Raw genomic sequence first — 17,926 nt, 5'->3', positions numbered from 1 at the left:
CAACCAAAAAAAAAAAAAAAATTTGTGTGTGGTAACTTCCGCCGGTGTGCCTACTATAATGGGATTTTACTCATATAAAGATCTCTTGCCAAAAAAGAATTTCTGGCTGGGAGCTGTGGCTCATGCCTGTAATCCCAGCACTCTGGGACGCCAAAGCGGGCGGCGGTCAGGAGTTCGAGACCAGCCCAGCCAACATGGCAAAACTCTGTTCTCTAATAAAAACACAAAAATTAGCCAAGCTTGATAGGCACCTATAGTCCCAGCTACTCAAGAGGCTGAGGCAGGAGAATCTCTTGAACCCAGGAGGCAGAGGTTGCAGTGAGCCGAGATCGTGCCACTGCACTCCAGCCCGGGCAACAGAGTGAGACAGAAAGGGAAGAGAAGCGGAGGGGAGTGGAGGGGAGGGAAATTTCTTTGTCCTCATTATGAGAAATGGATTAGAGGGCAAGAGTGGAAGTGCGGTGGGGAAGCTGCTAAGAGGCTGTTGCAACGGTCCCTAGAGAGATGATGGTGGAGATAGAAAGAAGTGGATAGGCTAAGATTGCTTTTAGAGTTATCATATGTGTCTGCCCTCTACTTCAAAGATGGTCCTGGGCCCACCTCTGGTGGGCAGTTGAATACCAAAAATGATATGGTAAACAAAATACTAAAATGGACTGTTACCTCTCTGCACCTTTACAGGAATGTCAATGTCATATCTAACTAAAAGACAAGATATATCCAGAAAAGTAAACTATTCCCTGGGAGCCCTTCAAACATGCGCTTTCCAAACCAGGGTTCAAGTACCCTCAGGATATGCAGCCTTGTGCCAGGGAGCACACAAGTTCACAAGTTCGCAGGCTACAACTCTTCCTGGAGCGTCAATATTACTTTAAGATTGAGTGGCTTTTACATAAGATGAATATATTTGAAAAGAATGGGCCACCACAGTGGCTCCTGCCTTTAGCCCTAGTACTTTGGGAGGCCAAGGTGGGAGAATCCCTGGAGGCCAAGCGTTTGAGACCAGCCTCGTGGTAGAGGGTCTTCCCTCAGTGTTGATGGCAGCTGACTGATCAGAGTGGTGGTTGCTAAAGGTTGGGGTAGCTGTAGCAATATTTAATTTAATTTTTTTCACTTTTGAGACAGTCTCACCCTGTCGCTCAGGCTGGAGTGCAGTGATGTAATCTCAGCTCAGCTCACTGCAACCTCTGCCTCCTGGGTTTGAGCAGTCCTCCCACCTTGGCCTGTTGGGTAGCTGGGACAACAGGTGTGCACCACCATACTGGCTAATTTTTGTACTTTTTTTTTTAGAGACGGAGTCTCACTATGTTGCCAGGCTGGTCTCGAACTCCTCAGCTTAAGTGACTCATCTGTCTCAGCCTCCCAAAGTGCTGGGATTACAGGCATGAGCCACTGCGCCTGGCCAGCTGTGGCAATTTCTTAAAATAATACAGTGAAATTTGCTGCATCAATTGGCTCTTCCTTTCACGAAAGATTTCTCTCTAGCATATGATGCTGTTTGATGGCATTTTAACCACAGTAGAACTTCTTTCAAAATGGGAGTCAATCCTCTCAACCCCTGCCACTGTTTTATCACCTAAGTTTACGTAATATTCTAAATCCTTCTTTGTTATTTCAATAATATTCACAGCATCTTCATCAGGAGTAGATTCCATTTTAAGAAACCACTTTCTAGGCTGGGCACGGTGGCTCACACTGTAATCACAGCACATTGGGAGGCCAAGGCGGGAGGATCACTTGAGGTCAGGAGTTTGAGACCAGCCTGGCCAACACAGTGAAACCCTGTCTCTACTAAAAATACAAAATTAGCCAGAAGTAGTGACATGCCTGTAATCCCAGCTACTCGGGAGGCTGAACCCAGGAGGCAGAGGTTACAGTGAACCGAGATCATGCTATTGCACTCCAGCCTGGGCAACAAGAGCAAAATTCCATCTCAAAAAATAAATAAATAAAAATACAAAAATTAGCCATCGTGGTGGTATATGCCTGTAGTCCCAGCTACTCAAGAGGCTGAGGCACGAGAATCGCTTGAACCTGGGAAGTGGTGGTTACAGTGAGCTGAGATCATGCCACTGCACTCCCGCCTGGGCAACAGAGTGAGACTCCATCTCAAAAAAAAAAAAAAAAAAACAGAAGGAAGGAAATCACTTTCTTTCTTTGCTCATCCATAAGAAGCAACTCCTCATCCACTCAGGTTTTACTATGAGATTGCAGCAATTTAGTCCTATCTTTAGGCTCCACTTCTAATTCTAGCTCTCTCCCTATTTTCACCACATCTGCAGTTACTTTCTCCACTGAAGTCTTGAACCCCTCAAAGTCACCCGTGAAAATTGGAATCAACTTTTTTCAAACTCCTGTTCATGTTGATATTATGACCTCCTCCCATGAATCACAAATGCTCTTAAAGGCATCTAGAATAGTGAGTCCTTTCCAGAAGGTTTTTAATTTATTTTGCCCAGATCCATCAGAGAAATCACTATCTGTGGCAGCTATAGCTTTACAAATTGTATTTCTTAAATATACGACTTGAAAGTCAAAGTGACTCCATGATCCATGGACTGCAGAATGGGTGTTGTGTTAGCAGGCATGAAAACATTAATCTTCTTGTATATCTTCATCAGAGCTCTTAGGTGAGCAATTACATTGTCAACAAGCATAATATTTTGAAAGGCATCTTTTTTTCTGAGCAGTAGGTCTGAATAGTGGGCTTAAAATATTCAGTAAGCCATGCTATAAACAGATGTGCTGTCATCAGGCTCTGTTTTCCATGTCTAGATCATAGGCAGAGTAGTTTTAGCATAATTCTTAAAGGTCCTAGGATTTTTAGAATAGTAAACGAGTATTGGCTTCAACTTAAAGTCACCAGCTGCCTTATATCCTAACAAGAGAGTCAGCCTGTACTACAAAGTTTTGAAGCCAGACATTGACTTCCCCTCTCTAGCTATGAAAGTCTCAGATGACATCTTCCACTATAAGATTGTTTTACCTACACTGAAAATCTGTAGTTTTGCGTAGCCACCTTTATCTGTTCTCTTAGCTAGATCTTCTAGATAACTTGATGCAGCTTGTACATCAGCACTTGCTCCTTCACATTGCAATTTCATGTTATGAAGATGGCTTTTTTTCTTAAACTTCATGAACCAACCTCTGTTGGCTTCCAACTTTTCTTCCACAGCTTCCTCACCCTCTCTCAGCCTTCATAGAATGGAAGAGAGTCAGGACCTTGCTTTGGATTAGGCTTTGGCTTAGGGACTGCTTGTGGCTGGTTTGATCTTCCATCCAGACCACTAAAACTTTCTCCATATCATCAAGAAGGCTGTTTTGCTTTCTTATCATTCATTCACTTTTATTTTCCTTCAAGAACCTTCCCCTTACATTCACAACTTGGCCAACTGACACAAGAGGGCTAGTGTACCGCCTGTCTCAGCTTGGAAATGTCTTCCTTGCTAAGCTTAATCACCATTCCCAGCTCTTGATTTAAAATGAGAAACTTGTGACTCTTCTTTTCACTTGAACATCTAGAGGCTGTTTCAGGGTTATTAACCGGCCCAATTTCAGGGAATGGGGGGCTCAAGGAGAGAAAGAGAGATGGGGGAAAGGCAAGTGAGTGGAGCAATCAGAACCCCCACAACGTTTCTCAGTTAAATTCACCATTTTATATGGGCATGATTCCCAGTGGCCCAAAACAATTACAATATTAACATCAAAGATCATTGATCACAGACAACCATAACAGATAGAATAATAATGGAAAAGTTTGAAATACTGCAAGAATTACTAAAATGTGACACCAAGACATGGAGTACATGCCTTTGGAAAAATGACACTGATAGACTTGCTCAGTGCAGATTTGGCACAAACATTCAATTTGGAAAAAAAAAAAAAAAAAGTATCTGCAAAACACAGTAAAGCAAAGCACGATAAAACAAGGTAGGACTGTGTTAGCGCATCCCAATACTGAGAGCGAGAAAAAAGACCTGGAGCCACAAAGCCCAGCGTTTTCACGTTATTTACTCCCAAAGTAAGAAAGAGGCAGATTATAATTAACTATGTAATTATCACAGCATACAACTGTTTTAAAACACATACATCTAAAAGGGAACTTGAGACACGTACAATTGTAAAGATGATCTAGTGATGCCCTAAACTTTCAATCAGAAACAAATTTGATTCCACTAGTCACTTCGGTGAGACGGTAGATAAGTATGTTTAAAGGAAATGAAATATATATTTTAATTAGAAAACCAATTTCAACTAGGGAACTAAACTTTACCAGGTTCTTGGTAACCACGCTGAACAATGCAAATTCTTCATGATATTCTGCCCTAACCGTGACTGATGTCAAAAAATAATAATAATGATTTTTTTCTCTTAAAATGTATAGCCTGATAAAAATTAAAACAGAAAATTACATTGAAATTACTTCTGTCTTTTTTTATCTTTAAGCTTAAAAGATCATTTGAAAACTTTGCAGGGCTTTAAAATTTAGATCTGTCAACCGGGGGAAACTTTGATGTGACATTGCGCTGCATAAAAAACAAAATGTTTAACCAGCACATGGCCATGGGAAAAAGTCTCCTATAGCAAAACAGGAGACAAAAGAACTTCCATAAAATCAGTTTTTTGTAGGCCAGCTGGTTATTGTCGACTATTCAAGAAAAAGTCAGAGAGGCCCTCCCTTAAAACTTCCTTCCCAGCAGGAATTCTTTTGACAATGACTTCTGTTTAGGGTCTTCCTGTCCCTGTTTTTCTTTTTTAAGCCTATCATTGAGGTAAAGAATTGTTCAGTGTTCAGTTCTTTTGAAGTAATCTTACCTCGCATTAATTTTAATATCATGCCTTTAATTTCAAATATTAACATTTTTACGTTTTTTCTCTTAATGGTATAATTAACATGCATGCAACGTATAGGTCCGAAACCAAATTTTGATTTCAAGAGACGACGACTTCCAGATGCCTTTTAGGTTGATTTTCCACTTGCTTCTCACTCTACCATATTATTTTATCTTGTTTTTGCTATTACAGTTTTTATGTGTATAGTTGGATTTTAATTCAATGAAGTAAAAAAAAAAGTATTGATCTTTGGGGAAAAAGAAAAACTTTCAAAGAACAGGAAGATATTATTGATTTAGCCAAAACAAATGTTTTTAATTGAAATGTTTTTCCTTCAGTTTCCTATAAGGGTTATTTAAGGATTTAGATGGTTTTACGAGCCACTTAGTATTTATAACCCTTCTTAATTGAATCCTCTTCCTCACAGGGGAACATTTGCCTAAATCTTTAGAAGGATTTTTTATCTATGAAGAAGAAGGTTCTGGAGTTCCAGGTTCTAGTAGGAAAGGAAATGATGCCATCGTAGTAGAACAATGGACTGTGATTGAGGTAAGCTGCACTTTTCTGACAATTTAGCTCTACATATATAAATGTAATACATAGTATGTAAATTATATATATATGTATATATATTTGGTTTGGGGTGGGTTTTTTTTATATAGGGTCTTACTCTATCACCATGGCCATAATGTAGTGCCTCTATTCCCCTGGCTCAGGTGATTGTCTAACCTCAACCTCCCAGGTAGCTGGGACTACAGGTGTGCACCACCACACTCAGCTAATTATTCTGTATTTTTTGTACAGATGAGATCTCGCCATGTTGCCCATGCTATATATTTTATTTTACATGCTAAAGATCTTCATTGCCTGGCACATGCAGTATCCTTAAATGTATATTTGTTTAGTGTTTAAAATTTCATCACAAATGCATGAACAAACTTCTTTCAGATTTGTGAAAAGGTGATTTGCTTTATCCAGTGTTAAACGTTTTTGCAAGATAGAAAAATAATTATCTATGCATAAATAGCAGTAGGTTCCCAGAAATTTTAAGCCAAAAAACCATCCCCTGGCACTGAGATTTTCTTTACAACATTCTGTGACAACTGATTGAAAGAAAACAATCCAGTCACTCACCTAGTGTTTTATCTACAATCAACCAATGCGACTGAGTTTTTTTTTTTAACCTTATGAATGACTTTCAAAGGCAAAAATATCCAAAAGATGTTTTCTCTCTCACCAGGCCAAATATATACACACAGCATTGTCCTTCACAATCAGAGATGACATTGCTGCTGATACCCTGAATTCAGATGTCACCGAATGGACTGCCCTTGAGGTGCACACACTGAATTCAGGTATATTCTGTTGTGTGTATGAGGCCCTCCCTGACAGGCCCTTTCAGGGAACCTTTTGCCTTTCTGACCTTATACAGGTTAAAGAGACATAGCCCATTTTCAAAGAAACTAGAAAATCCATTGAGTGGGGAAAAAGGATTTGGGCAAAGACGTAAAGCTCCAGGCAAAACTCAATTCCAAATTGAGTAAAAAGCATGAAAAGACTCCCCACACCCAAGCGCCCCTCACCTTCAATACCTCAATTGTCACTCCCCACTCTTGTCCTCACTTCCTAGTCCCTAGACCAGTGTTTCTGAAAATGTGTTCTGGAAACTCCTTGGATCCAAATCCCCTATGGCACTCATGTTAAAATTCAGACTCTCCCTGGCACAGCGGCTCACGCCTGTAACCCCAGCACTTTAGGAAGGTGAAGTAGGAAGATAACTTGAGACCAGGAGTTCAAGACCAGCCTGGGCAACATAGTGAGACCCCATCTCTACAAAAAAATTAAAAAATTAATCAGGCATAGTGTCGTGCACCTGTAGTCCCAATTACTCAGGCGATTGAGGCAGGAGGATAGTTTGAGCCCAGGAGATCAAGATTAAAGTGAGTTATGATTATGACACTGCCCACTAGCCTAGATGTAGGAGTGCGACCCTCTCTCAAAATAAAATATAATAGCCAGGCGCAGTGGCTCACACCTGTAATCCCAGCACTTTGGGATCATCTGAGGTCAGGAGTTCGAGACCAGCCTGACCAACATAGAGAAACCCTGTCTCTACTAAAAATACAAAATTAGCCAGGCATGGTGGCACATGCCTGTAATCCCAGCTACTCAGGAGGCTGAGGCAGGAGAATCACTTGAACTCAGGAGGCAGAGGTTTCTGATGAGCCATGATCACACCATTGCACTCCAGCCTGGACAACAACTACAAAACTCTGTCTCAAAAAATAATAATAAAATATAAATAAAATATAATAAAATGTAGATTTCCAGCTCCCCAATCCCATATATTAAATTTCAAGAACCACTGCCCGAACAAGACCAAACTTCCAACAACCAGACGGAACCTTCTCTCCATTACCAGTGTTTCTAACTCAGTTCAGTGATTAGAAGGAAGCGGAGCAGAACATGAAGCCCAGGAAGGCTGCAGTGATGAATGTGAACTCCCCTCATCCTAACACGCATCACCCTCTGTTGTAACTGTGTAGTTGGTTGTCTTTGCTATTAGACTATGAGCTCTTATGCTTATTCATGCAGGGATGTGAAATCAAAACAGATTATGGCCCTCTGCTGCACACTCTGGCTGAATTTGGATGGCTTCTGACAAGCGTGTTGCCCACACCTGTATTAAGACATGACAGGTAAGGCAAAAGCATTCTTACATACTCTCATTTAATTCTAAGATATACTTTCACTTGTTAGATAATTCAGTTTAACAAATATTTGTTTAATGCCTACGAAAAAACATTTCACTGAGCTTCTAATTTGATTTTATAGACCATGGAGTTTAGTAAATTCAGTATTTGGCATTATAGATGTATAAGCTGTTAGGCTCTGCAGCACAAATGCAAAACCGTCCTCACCTCAGCACACAGCCAGGTTTAGGACACAGTAGGGTTCCAGGGCAAGCAGCATGGAGGAGCGCTTCTGCCACCTCCCCTCCAGTGTGGTGAGTTAGTTCCCCTCAGTAGCTGTTTCCATTAAAATAAATAACTGCAGTAGAACCAAATGCCAGTATTCACAAGTACTAACTTTCCTTTCCTTTTCCTTTTCTTCTTTTACCAACTTTCTTGGAAAGGAAAAATTGAGTCTTACTTTTTTGAGACAGAGAAACAAAGACCAAGTAAGTCATTATGTAAAACGCTTTGATATTCCTGGGACCCAGAGATGTGTCCTCTGCCTGCGTAGGCATCCAGGAAATGACTCACTGCCAAAGCTGTCCTGCCTGGGCAGGTGACTACCTGCAGAGGACAGTGCAGCACCCACTGGGGCTTCCCTTTTAGCAAAGTCAAGTATGCGTTAACATTCTGAGTGGTTGTCAGCTGCCACTAAGGAAGGCAACTTCCCCTTCCTTAGTCTAACCCACTTCACTCACCTTCTCTGGACTTCCTGGTTTAGCAATTTAGCCCTGTCCAGTATCCCAATACCCTCAACATTTAAAAACCTTTGATTGGCATGGCTTTATCTTAAAAGCCACACCTTTGTCAGGTAGGAAAAGGAATTAGGTGGATATAAAGTTAAGACACTCAAGCTTAAAGAACAAAAAGGAATGTTTGAAATAAGCAAAGCAATTCATCTACTTCCCAGAGCTCTGTAGTAACTGTTCTCAAATTGAGTGATGACTCCTGAAGCATGATTTCCTAACCTTTTCTACTCTGTGACGTACCTGTCATATAACAGAACAGTAGTAATTCTCAAGATTCAGTCTTCATGGAACGAGAGAATTCCCTGACTCCCTTTGCAGGACATGGACAAGGGTGTGGCTTGTCTGTTCAGCGGCTGTGTGCTCAAACCCCTTACAGGAGGGGGAGCACACAGATAGGCAGGTGCAGGAGCTGGGGCAAGTGCTTTGGGGCTCCCGCCTCATGGTAGCATCTAGGGGTGGGTGCCTGCGACTCCCAAAGCCCAAGTAGGCATGTGTTACAGTGCTGTTTCAGCTTTGCCATCTGCAGACAGCTGAAATGTTAATCAGCTTAGTGTCCTTTCGGTACCTAGGTCCTTGTCCAGGGTCCAGGAAGAATCAAGTTGCACAAAGAATTGAGGATGGTGATTGTGGAGGTTTTACTGAGGGTGGAAGTGGGATGGAGTGGGAAGATGATCATCTGGAGTTTGACCATCCAGCAGCCAATCTCTTCTCCAACCATCTTCCGCCAAGCTCCTCTCAGCATTCAGATGCTCCTTCTCTTCTCTCTGCCATGCCATTCTGAATTTTAAACTTTAGAAATCAAATCTAAAAGGCAAAAAGTCAATCAATAAATAAAAGCATGTGGAAGCTATGCACAGTTTCTGGCCCTGATGGAGCTTGTGAGCTGGTTAAGCTTACATTTCATGCATAGTAAACGAGGGGCTTCCATTCTGGTCAGGGTAGATCAAGCTTATGTATTGGTCAATATAATACAGTAAATCATCAGGCTGGGTGTGGTGGCTCACGCCTGTAATCCCAGCACTTTGGGAGGCTGAGGCAGTGGATCACCTGAGGTTGGGAGCTCAAGACCAACCTGACCAACATGGAGAAACCTCGTCTCTACTAAAAATAAAAATTTAGCTGGGCGTGGTGGTACATGCCTGTAATCCCTGCTACCCTCGAGGCTGAGGCAGGAGAATCCCTTGAACCCAGGAGGTGGAGGGAGCAGTGAGCCAAGATCACGCCATTGCACTCCAGCCTGGGGAACAAGAGTGAAACTGTATCTCAAAAAAAAAAAAAAAAAAAAATGCAGTAACTCATCAAGGGATAGATGAGGTGCCTTAGTCTATAGGTTCTACAGGAATATTAAAAAGAAGAGACATTTTAAACTGTCAAAGTTAGATAGGATCTTCAAATACTAAAGAGATTAAAGGGCAGCATCATCACTATTTAGCAGATTTCTATCTAGGAATATGCTCATAACTCTGTATAGAAGATAGCAGAAAAATGTAATTTTAACAGCAATTGCCCTTATGCAACAAGGCACACTACAACACACAATGTCTACTCTTCTTTTGTATGCCAAGGAACATTGTGTAATATTGGTGTTCATTTTATTCCTTTGCATTTTATAATTTGGGCCCTGCCAAGTGCCTGCAACACAGGAAATATAGGATGAAGGTAAAAGTTCATGGTCATTTGGTAACAAGCATTATTGGTAAAGCTTGTTTTTTTTTTTTTTTTTTTTTTTTTTTTTTGAGACGGAGTTTCGCTCTTGTTACCCAGGCTGGAGTGCAATGGCGCGATCTCGGCTCACCGCAACCTCCGCCTCCTGGGTTCAGGCAATTCTCCTGCCTCAGCCTCCTGAGTAGCTGGGATTACAGGCACGCGCCACCATGCCCAGCTAATTTTTTGTATTTTTAGTAGAGACGGGGTTTCACCGTGTTGACCAGGATGGTCTCGATCTCTTGACCTCGTGATCCACCCGCCTCGGCCTCCCAAAGTGCTGGGATTACAGGCTTGAGCCACCGCGCCCGGCCAGGTAAAGCTTGTTTATCCTCTGCCTTTTTATTCTTTTACAAATATATTGTCCCTATGACCGTTACATGATGTTCTTGGCTGCTTTAGTACACACAATGATGGGAATCACTGTCAATTATGCAGTCTTTAAAAATAAAGAAAAACATTATATACAGTTGACCTTGGTCAAGGTAGAGGATAGAGCCTGAAGTTTTTAGTCTCTGAAACTAGAAGAGTGGTTAGGAGCCCAGGCTTTGAAGCTAAGCAGATCTTGTTTTAATTATAGCTTCATCATTGTCTAGCTGTATGATTGGGGCAAGTCATCTAACCTTTTTAAGATAAATTTCCTGGCCAAGCGCAAGGCTCACACTTGTAATCCCAGCACTTTGGGAAACTAAGGCAGGCAGGTCTGGGGTTTAGGACATTGAGACCATCCTGGCCAACACGGTGAAACCCTGTCTCTACTAAAACTACAAAAAAAATTAGTTGGGCATGGTGGGATGCACCCGTAGTCCCAGCTGCTCCGGAGGCTGAGGCAGGAAAATCACTTGAACCAGTGAGGTGGAGGTTGCCGTGAGCCAAGATCGTACCACTGTACTCCAGCCTGGGCGACAGATGACAGAGCGCAACTCCATCTCAAAGAAAAAGAAAAGATAAATTTCCTTATCTGAAAAATGGTACAATAATATCAACTTTAGTGGATTATCACAATGGCTAAGATAATACATGCAAAGTACCTATACAGGGCCTGAGCATATTAGGCTAATGTTTTGGGACCTAATCCTTAGCAGAACCAAAATTTCTGGTAAGTTGAAACTAATGTTCAGGCATGATAGCTTGGCCTATCCTAAATCAGGATGTTTCAGAAAATGTAAATACTGTAGTTCACTATGTAAAAAATCATCACTGAAGAGGACAAGGCAATAAAAGCAACAGAAATACAGAATGACATTATTATGATATCTGCTTTCACATATTCTCATATCCAGAAAAATGAATGTCTATCATCATCTTTCTTTTGTGGCTCACATGTCAAAAACATAACTTAAAACTACTGCCAGTGAAAACGTTCTTCCTTATATGTGTTTGTCTTACATGTAACAATAGAGTCTTAAGTAATTTTAACATTTATGTGGCATAAAACACTCAAATAGAAAGTACATAAAATGCAAGCCAGGTGTGGTGGCTCACATCTATAATCCCAGCACTTTGGGAGTTTGAGGCAGGCGAATCCCCTGAGGTCAGGAGTTCAAGACCAGCCTAGCCAACATGGCAAAACCCTGTCTCTACTAAAAATACAAAACTTAGCCGGGCATAGTGTCACATACCTGTGGTCACAGCTATTTGGGAGGCTGAAATACGAGAGTCGCTTGAGCCAGGAGGCAGAGGTTGCAGTGAACCAAGATTGCACCACTGCGCTCTAGCCTGGGCAACAGAGTGAGAGTCGGTCTCAAAACACACATGTCTCAAAACATACATGTGTAAGCTTCCAGAAGCAGACTTGCTGGGTCACAGGGCACTTCTTTAGCTTTGTTAGATAAATACCAGATTTTTTTCAAATAGATTGTTTCCATGTACACTCCTATTAGCAGAATGTCAGAGACACCATTGCCTCAACACAAAATACTATCATAGTTGTAAATTTTGCCATTCTGATTAAGACTATATAGTCTGATCTCAGTCTGACTTTCATTTATAGTTTCCTAATTACTGTAATTTCCTAATTACAAATGTGTGAGATTGAGCACATTTACATATGTTTATTGGCCACTTGGATTTTTCCTTCATAAAGTACCTGTTTAAGTGTTTCTGCCCACATTTAAAATTCTAAGGTGTTTGTTTGTTATTTGTTTTAAGACATAGTCTCATTCTGTAGCCCAGGCTGGAGTTCAATGGCATGATCTCCACTCACTGCAACCTCCACCTCCTGGGTTCAGGCAATTCTTCTGTCTCAGCCTCCCAAGTAGTTGGAATTACAATCACTCACCACCATGTCTGGCTAATATTTTCTTTTCTTTTCTTTTCTTTTCTTTTTTTTGAGTTTTTTTAGAAGAGACAGGGTTTCACCATGTTAGCCAGGTTGGTCTCAAATTCCTGACCTCAGGTGATGCTCCTGCCTCAGCCTCCCAAAGTGCTAGGATTACAGGCGTGAGCCACCATGCCCGGCCTAGAATTCTATTCATAAGGCCAGGCACAGTGGCTCACATCTGTAATCTCAGCACTTTGGGAGACTGAGCTGGGAGAATAGCTTGGGCCCAGGAATTCAAGACCAGCCTAGGCAACACAGCAAGACCCATCTCTATAAAAAATTTAAATTTTAATTTTAAAAATTTCTACTTATAACTTATTTAAGTATAACAAATAAAGAGTCCTTTATTATGCATGTTGCGATTATCTTCACTAATTCTGTGGCTTGTCTTTTCACTCTATGTCTTTAACAAAAGTTTTTAATTTTAAACTCGGCAAATGTATCTGTCTTTACCCTATTTGGTATATTGTTTAAGAAATCCTTCCCTTCATTGAAGTTAGTAGAGAAAAGGAAGAGTAAATTATTTTAAAATATGAGGCATTTTAATAGTTCAAATTCATATAAAATTCTGTAGGCTATGTTTATTGTAGGGTCATGTAGATGAAAAGTTTTGTGAGGAGTAGACGGAAGAGTTAAGATTCATACTAAATGGATCAAGGAACCTCATTGTTGTAAAAAGACTTAGCAAAATAAAAAGTAAGGACCTAGCAAAGCCTGTTTTTTGTTTTTTTGAGACAGAGTCTTGCTGTGTTGCCCAGGCTGGAGTGCAGTGAACCAATCATGACTCACCTAGCAAAGCTTTTGTCTCTTCTGCAAAGCCTTTGCTTTCTTGTCATGGTTTTTTTCTTTTTTGAAGTATGTTCCCTGGTATCAATATATTATCACAGAAACCAAATGACCATTTATTTATAAATTACTTGATTCTTAACTATCTACTGAGCACCAGTTTCTGCTCATTAATGTGGAAGATGCAGAGATGAGAAGACAAGCTCCTTAAGGAGCTTAGATCTGGTGGAAGGAAAATGTGTGTGCCAGTAGCTATATCATCTGGTCAAAGGGATTAAGCTCCCTAAGAGGGGCCTGTGGGAGCCCTGAAAAGGGGGTGCTACTCTTCAGTTGGAGGGTTAGAGAAGACTTTATGAAAGAGGTCACACCTGAAACTAATCTCAAAAGATGGGCAGGATGGGAACAGGCAGAGGTGGCAGAGTGGGCTCTCCAGATGGGAGCGAGAATGCCATAAGCTGAAATTCAGAGACAATCAAAAATGTCCTTGGTTTTTATATCTTAAAGAATGTAGAGGCCGGGCGCGGTGGCTCACACCTGTAATCCCAGCACTTTGGGAGGCCGAGGCGGGTGGATCACGAGGTCAAGAGATCGAGACCATCCTGGTCAGCATGGTGAAACCCCGTCTTTACTAAAAATACAAAAATTCAGCTGGGCATGGTGGCATGTGCCTGTAATCCCAGCTACTCAGGAGGCTGAGGCAGGAGAATTGCCTGAACCCAGGAGGCGGAGGTTGCGGTGAGCCGAGATCGCGCCATTGCACTCCAGCCTGGGTAACAAGAGCGAAACTCTGTCTCAAAAAAAAAAAAAAAAAAAAAAAAAAAAAAAAACAAAAAAAAAAAAAAAAAGAAAAAAAAAAAAAAAAAAAAAAAAAAAAAAAAAAAGAATGTAGAACAACTCTCTTCCACCTATCTATAGATTCAAGTACTCTAGCTCTCAAAGATGCTTGAAATTATAGGCACATATTGAACCAAGAATTTCAAGTTATCCTTGTAAGTGCCTACAAAAAAATTTTTTTTTTTTTAGAACAAGTCTCGCTCTGTTGCCAGGCTGGAGCGTAGTGGTGTGAGCTCGGCTCACTGTAACCTCTGCCTCCTGGGTTCAAGCAATTCTCCTGTCTCAGCCTCTGGAGTAGCTAGGACTGCAGGTGCACGCAACCACGTCCAGCTAATTTTTGTATTTTTAGTAGAAACAGGGTTTCACCATTTTGGCCAGGATGGTCTCGATCTCTTGACCTCATGATCCACCCGCCTTGGCCTCCCAAAGTGCTGGGATTACAGGCGTGAGCCACCGCACCCAGCCCAAAAATGTTTTTTAAATTTAATTATCAGCCGGGTTAGTGGCTAACACCAGTAATCCCAGCACTTTGGGAGGCCAGGGAGGACAGATCACCTGAGGTCAGGAGTTTGAGACCAGGCTCGCCAACATGGTGAAACCTCGTTTCTACTAAAAATACCAAAAAAAAGTTAGTCGGGTATAGTGGCACATGCCTGTAGTCCCAGTTACTCGGGAGGCTGAGTCAGAAGAATCACTAGAACCTGGGAGGTAGGGGTTGCAGTGAGCCCAAATTGCACCACTGCACTCCAGCCTGGGTGACAGAGCGAGACTCCGTCTCCAAAAAAAAAAAAAAATTATCACTGAAGATATTATCAAAGTGTAAATAGAATTGCTTTTTAGTTTCACTTTTGTTGCTTGTTTGTTTTACAACTAGTGCAAGCCACTCTTGGCAAAACTGAATTCATTTGGCGGAATTTTAAAGCAAAGCTTTCAATGATTAATCAATAATTAACAGCACTTTTTGGATGAACATTTTTGTAGGGAGTAAGAGATGTGGGCTCTGTCCTCTGAAATCATCCAGGGCGTTTGAAACATCCTCTCAGGTCCCATAATGACCACCAATTTGCTAAGGGAAAAATATTCTATCCCAGCTCTGTAAACAGCTCAGGAACCACTGGGAACCATAAGGGACTTACTTGCTCTACCAAATAGATGTCCCTCTATAAGACTTCAGACCTCTTTCCCTTAGGTCTACCATGATTACAGTCTCGAAACCAAAACAATTCCACATAGTCTCACAGCTGGTCTGAAAATAGCAGGACCTATTTTAAATCAAAATGGTCCTCAGAAAATCAGGGACATAGAAGTTTCAGACATATCTCAAATTAGGGATCTGACTCTGAGGACCTCCCCAAGAGGTAGGCAGATGCTGACTTTCCAAAGTCTTATTTTTGGGCATCTGAATGCTGTCTAAAGTTGTCAGCCTTTGACAAACCATCTCCACATTTGCTTTTTATCTCATTAGTCTCTCAAACCACTCCTCATAGAGCCACTGGAAGGCTTTCTTCTTCCCCCACTGCCTCGGGATCCATTACGTGTCAGTTTCAACCCAACAGTTTTAAAGCTCATGCTTAGGCCAGGCACGGTGGCCCAGGCCTGTGATCCTGGCACTTTGGGAGGACAAAGCAGGTGGATCACTTGAGGTCAGAAGTTCAAGACCAGCCTGGCCAACAAGGTGAAACCCTGTCTCTACTAAAAATACAAAAAATTAGCCAGTGTGGTGGTGCATGCCTGTAATCCCAGCTACTCAGGAGGCTAAGGCAGAAGAATTGCTTGAACCCAAAAGGCGGAGGTTGCAGTGAGCCACAATCATACCACTGCACTGTACCTGGGTGACAGAGTGAGAATCTGCCTCAAAAAAAAATTAAATTAAATAAAGATCATGCTTAAAAAGCTTCTGCCTTTTCAGAGGCAGTCCCCTTCACACCAGAGGAGGAATAGGTATGACAGTGCTCTTGCTTCACTGAAGTAGCTACGGGGGGTTCGCCTCCCCTATGCTACATGTTTCACCTCTCTGCATCCTGTGTTAAATATCAAGCAGAACGCTGGCAGAGAGAATCTATTTCAACATACAGGCGATGATTCTCAACCCAGGATCGAGCACTGCACGTCACACCGTCTGAGGACTTTTTTCCTTGGCATACATCCCTAACCTACCTACCTCCACCTCCAACCCACGGAGCCTTTGATAGCCATCTCCTTCCTCTTTCTCCTTCCCCTACTGCCTCAGGATCCATTGATAGAGATATTCTTTCATAATTTGGGGTTGCTGCCAGGAATTGTGTCAGACTGCAGAGGGAGTAACTCCTCACCCACATTCCAAAATATAAAATCCCTTTATATTTTAGACAAGTCAGGTCAGGAATACATTGAGAAACTGCAGACGGTTAAACATATGTGTCTTCAGTATGGCTCTAGGCAGCCTATCTGGCTAAAATTGTCCAAAAAATTTAAGGACACTTGTCACATTAGAAGAATATGGTAAAATAGACATCAAGAATGCTTCCAGAAAATAAGCCCTTTTTGGTTCCACACTCCATACCAAGAGGAGCTGTTGGTGGGTTTTATTATTCAAGGAAAACCAATAGTGAATGCCTTTGATAGAAGGAAGTATCACCAAGTAATCCCCAGGGCCTAGAAGTCCACACTTCCAAGTCTGTGTCTTCCGATGTTGGTTCCCAAGTATACTGTGCATCAGGGCCACCTGGGGAGCCTGGTGAAATGAAGATTCCATAGACGTGGAGTGAACCCTGGAATCAACAGACACCTCAGTGTTTGGAATGCACAGTAAAGTTTGTAAAGCCTGCCGTAGGCCAAATGTTACATCTTAGTGCATTCAGAATTGTCCCATCCGTAGTTGGTCTGTAAGCAATCCTGTAAGGCCTCCAGCAATCCCTACCCCAACGTGCTCCTGCTTTCTCTTCAAGAAGAATAATTCTACCCTGATCCCTCCTTCCCATCTTTGGATCGTTCCAGGCCTGGTTCTTTCATGTGATTCTCCACCTGGATCACACACATGGAACATGAACCAGAAGGTCTCTTCTCCATTCCCGCGTACCCTGTCCCTTGAATTTGTTTTTCTTTTTTCTTTACTTCTCCTACCTTCTTTCTTTTAAGACAGGTTCTCTCAGCAGGGCGCAAGGCCCACACCTTTGGGAGGCCAAGGCAGGCGGATCACCTGAGGTCAGGAGTTCAAGATCAGCCTGACCAACATGGAGAAAGACCAACTTTACTAAAACTACAAAATTAGCCGGGCATGGTGGCGCATGCCTGTAATCCCAGCTACTCGGAAGGCTGAGGCAGGAGAATCACTTGAACACGGGAGGTGGAGGTTGCAGTGAGCCAAGATTGCACTCCAGCCTGGGCAACAAGAGCAAAACTCCATCTCAAAAAAAAAAAAAAAAAAAAAAAAAAAAAAAAAAAAAAAAAAAAAAAAAAAAAAAAAAAAAAAAAAAAAAAAGAGGTTTTTCTCTCTCTATCACCATTCTAGAGTTCAATGGTATGATCATGGTTCACTGCAGCCTCAACCTCCAGGCTCAAGTGATCCTCTTACCTCAGCCTCCCAAGTAGCTGGGACCACAGGCATGTGACACCACACTTGGATAAATTTTTTTTTAATGTTTTTGTCGAGACAGGAGTCTCAGTATGTTTCCCAGACTAGTCTCAAACTCCTGGACTCAAGGGATCCTCCCCCCTCAGCTTCACAAAGTGCTGGGATTACAGGCATGAACACCATATCTGGCTGTCCCTTGAATTTGCCCTCTGAAAGATATTCTTGATTCTGAAACTTTTCCTCCCTTCCCTTAACTGCACCCTGTGTTTCACTAAATGAGTGGAAAAGTGGAAAGAAATTACATTTGTTGTACTTCTTCTAGTGGCAGGCACAATGGGAAGCTCTTCACACATGCCTTTTCTTCACTTATCACTTATCAAGGTCCCTTATAGAAAACAGTCAGAGAATT

At 41.8% G+C, this 17,926-nt stretch overlaps 1 protein-coding gene across 2 annotated transcripts in view; it reads left to right on the top strand.

The window, feature by feature from the left end:
• The window catches only part of RFTN2 (raftlin family member 2), a 69,095-nt gene that overhangs the window by 33,708 nt on the left and 17,461 nt on the right, over nucleotides 1-17,926 (top strand). For both annotated transcript variants that reach the window (XM_017545172.1, XM_017545171.1), the window contains exons 6-7: nucleotides 5,261-5,382; nucleotides 7,429-7,532. In XM_017545172.1, the coding sequence (XP_017400661.1) occupies nucleotides 5,261-5,382; nucleotides 7,429-7,532 (226 nt within the window). The remainder of the gene's footprint in view (nucleotides 1-5,260; nucleotides 5,383-7,428; nucleotides 7,533-17,926) is intronic.

Source organism: Cebus imitator, unplaced genomic scaffold (assembly GCF_001604975.1).
Source record: "Cebus imitator isolate Cc_AM_T3 unplaced genomic scaffold, Cebus_imitator-1.0 Scaffold178, whole genome shotgun sequence".
In the NCBI taxonomy this organism is placed as follows: domain Eukaryota; kingdom Metazoa; phylum Chordata; class Mammalia; order Primates; family Cebidae; genus Cebus; species Cebus imitator.
This window is presented reverse-complemented; position numbering and strand designations above follow the sequence as displayed.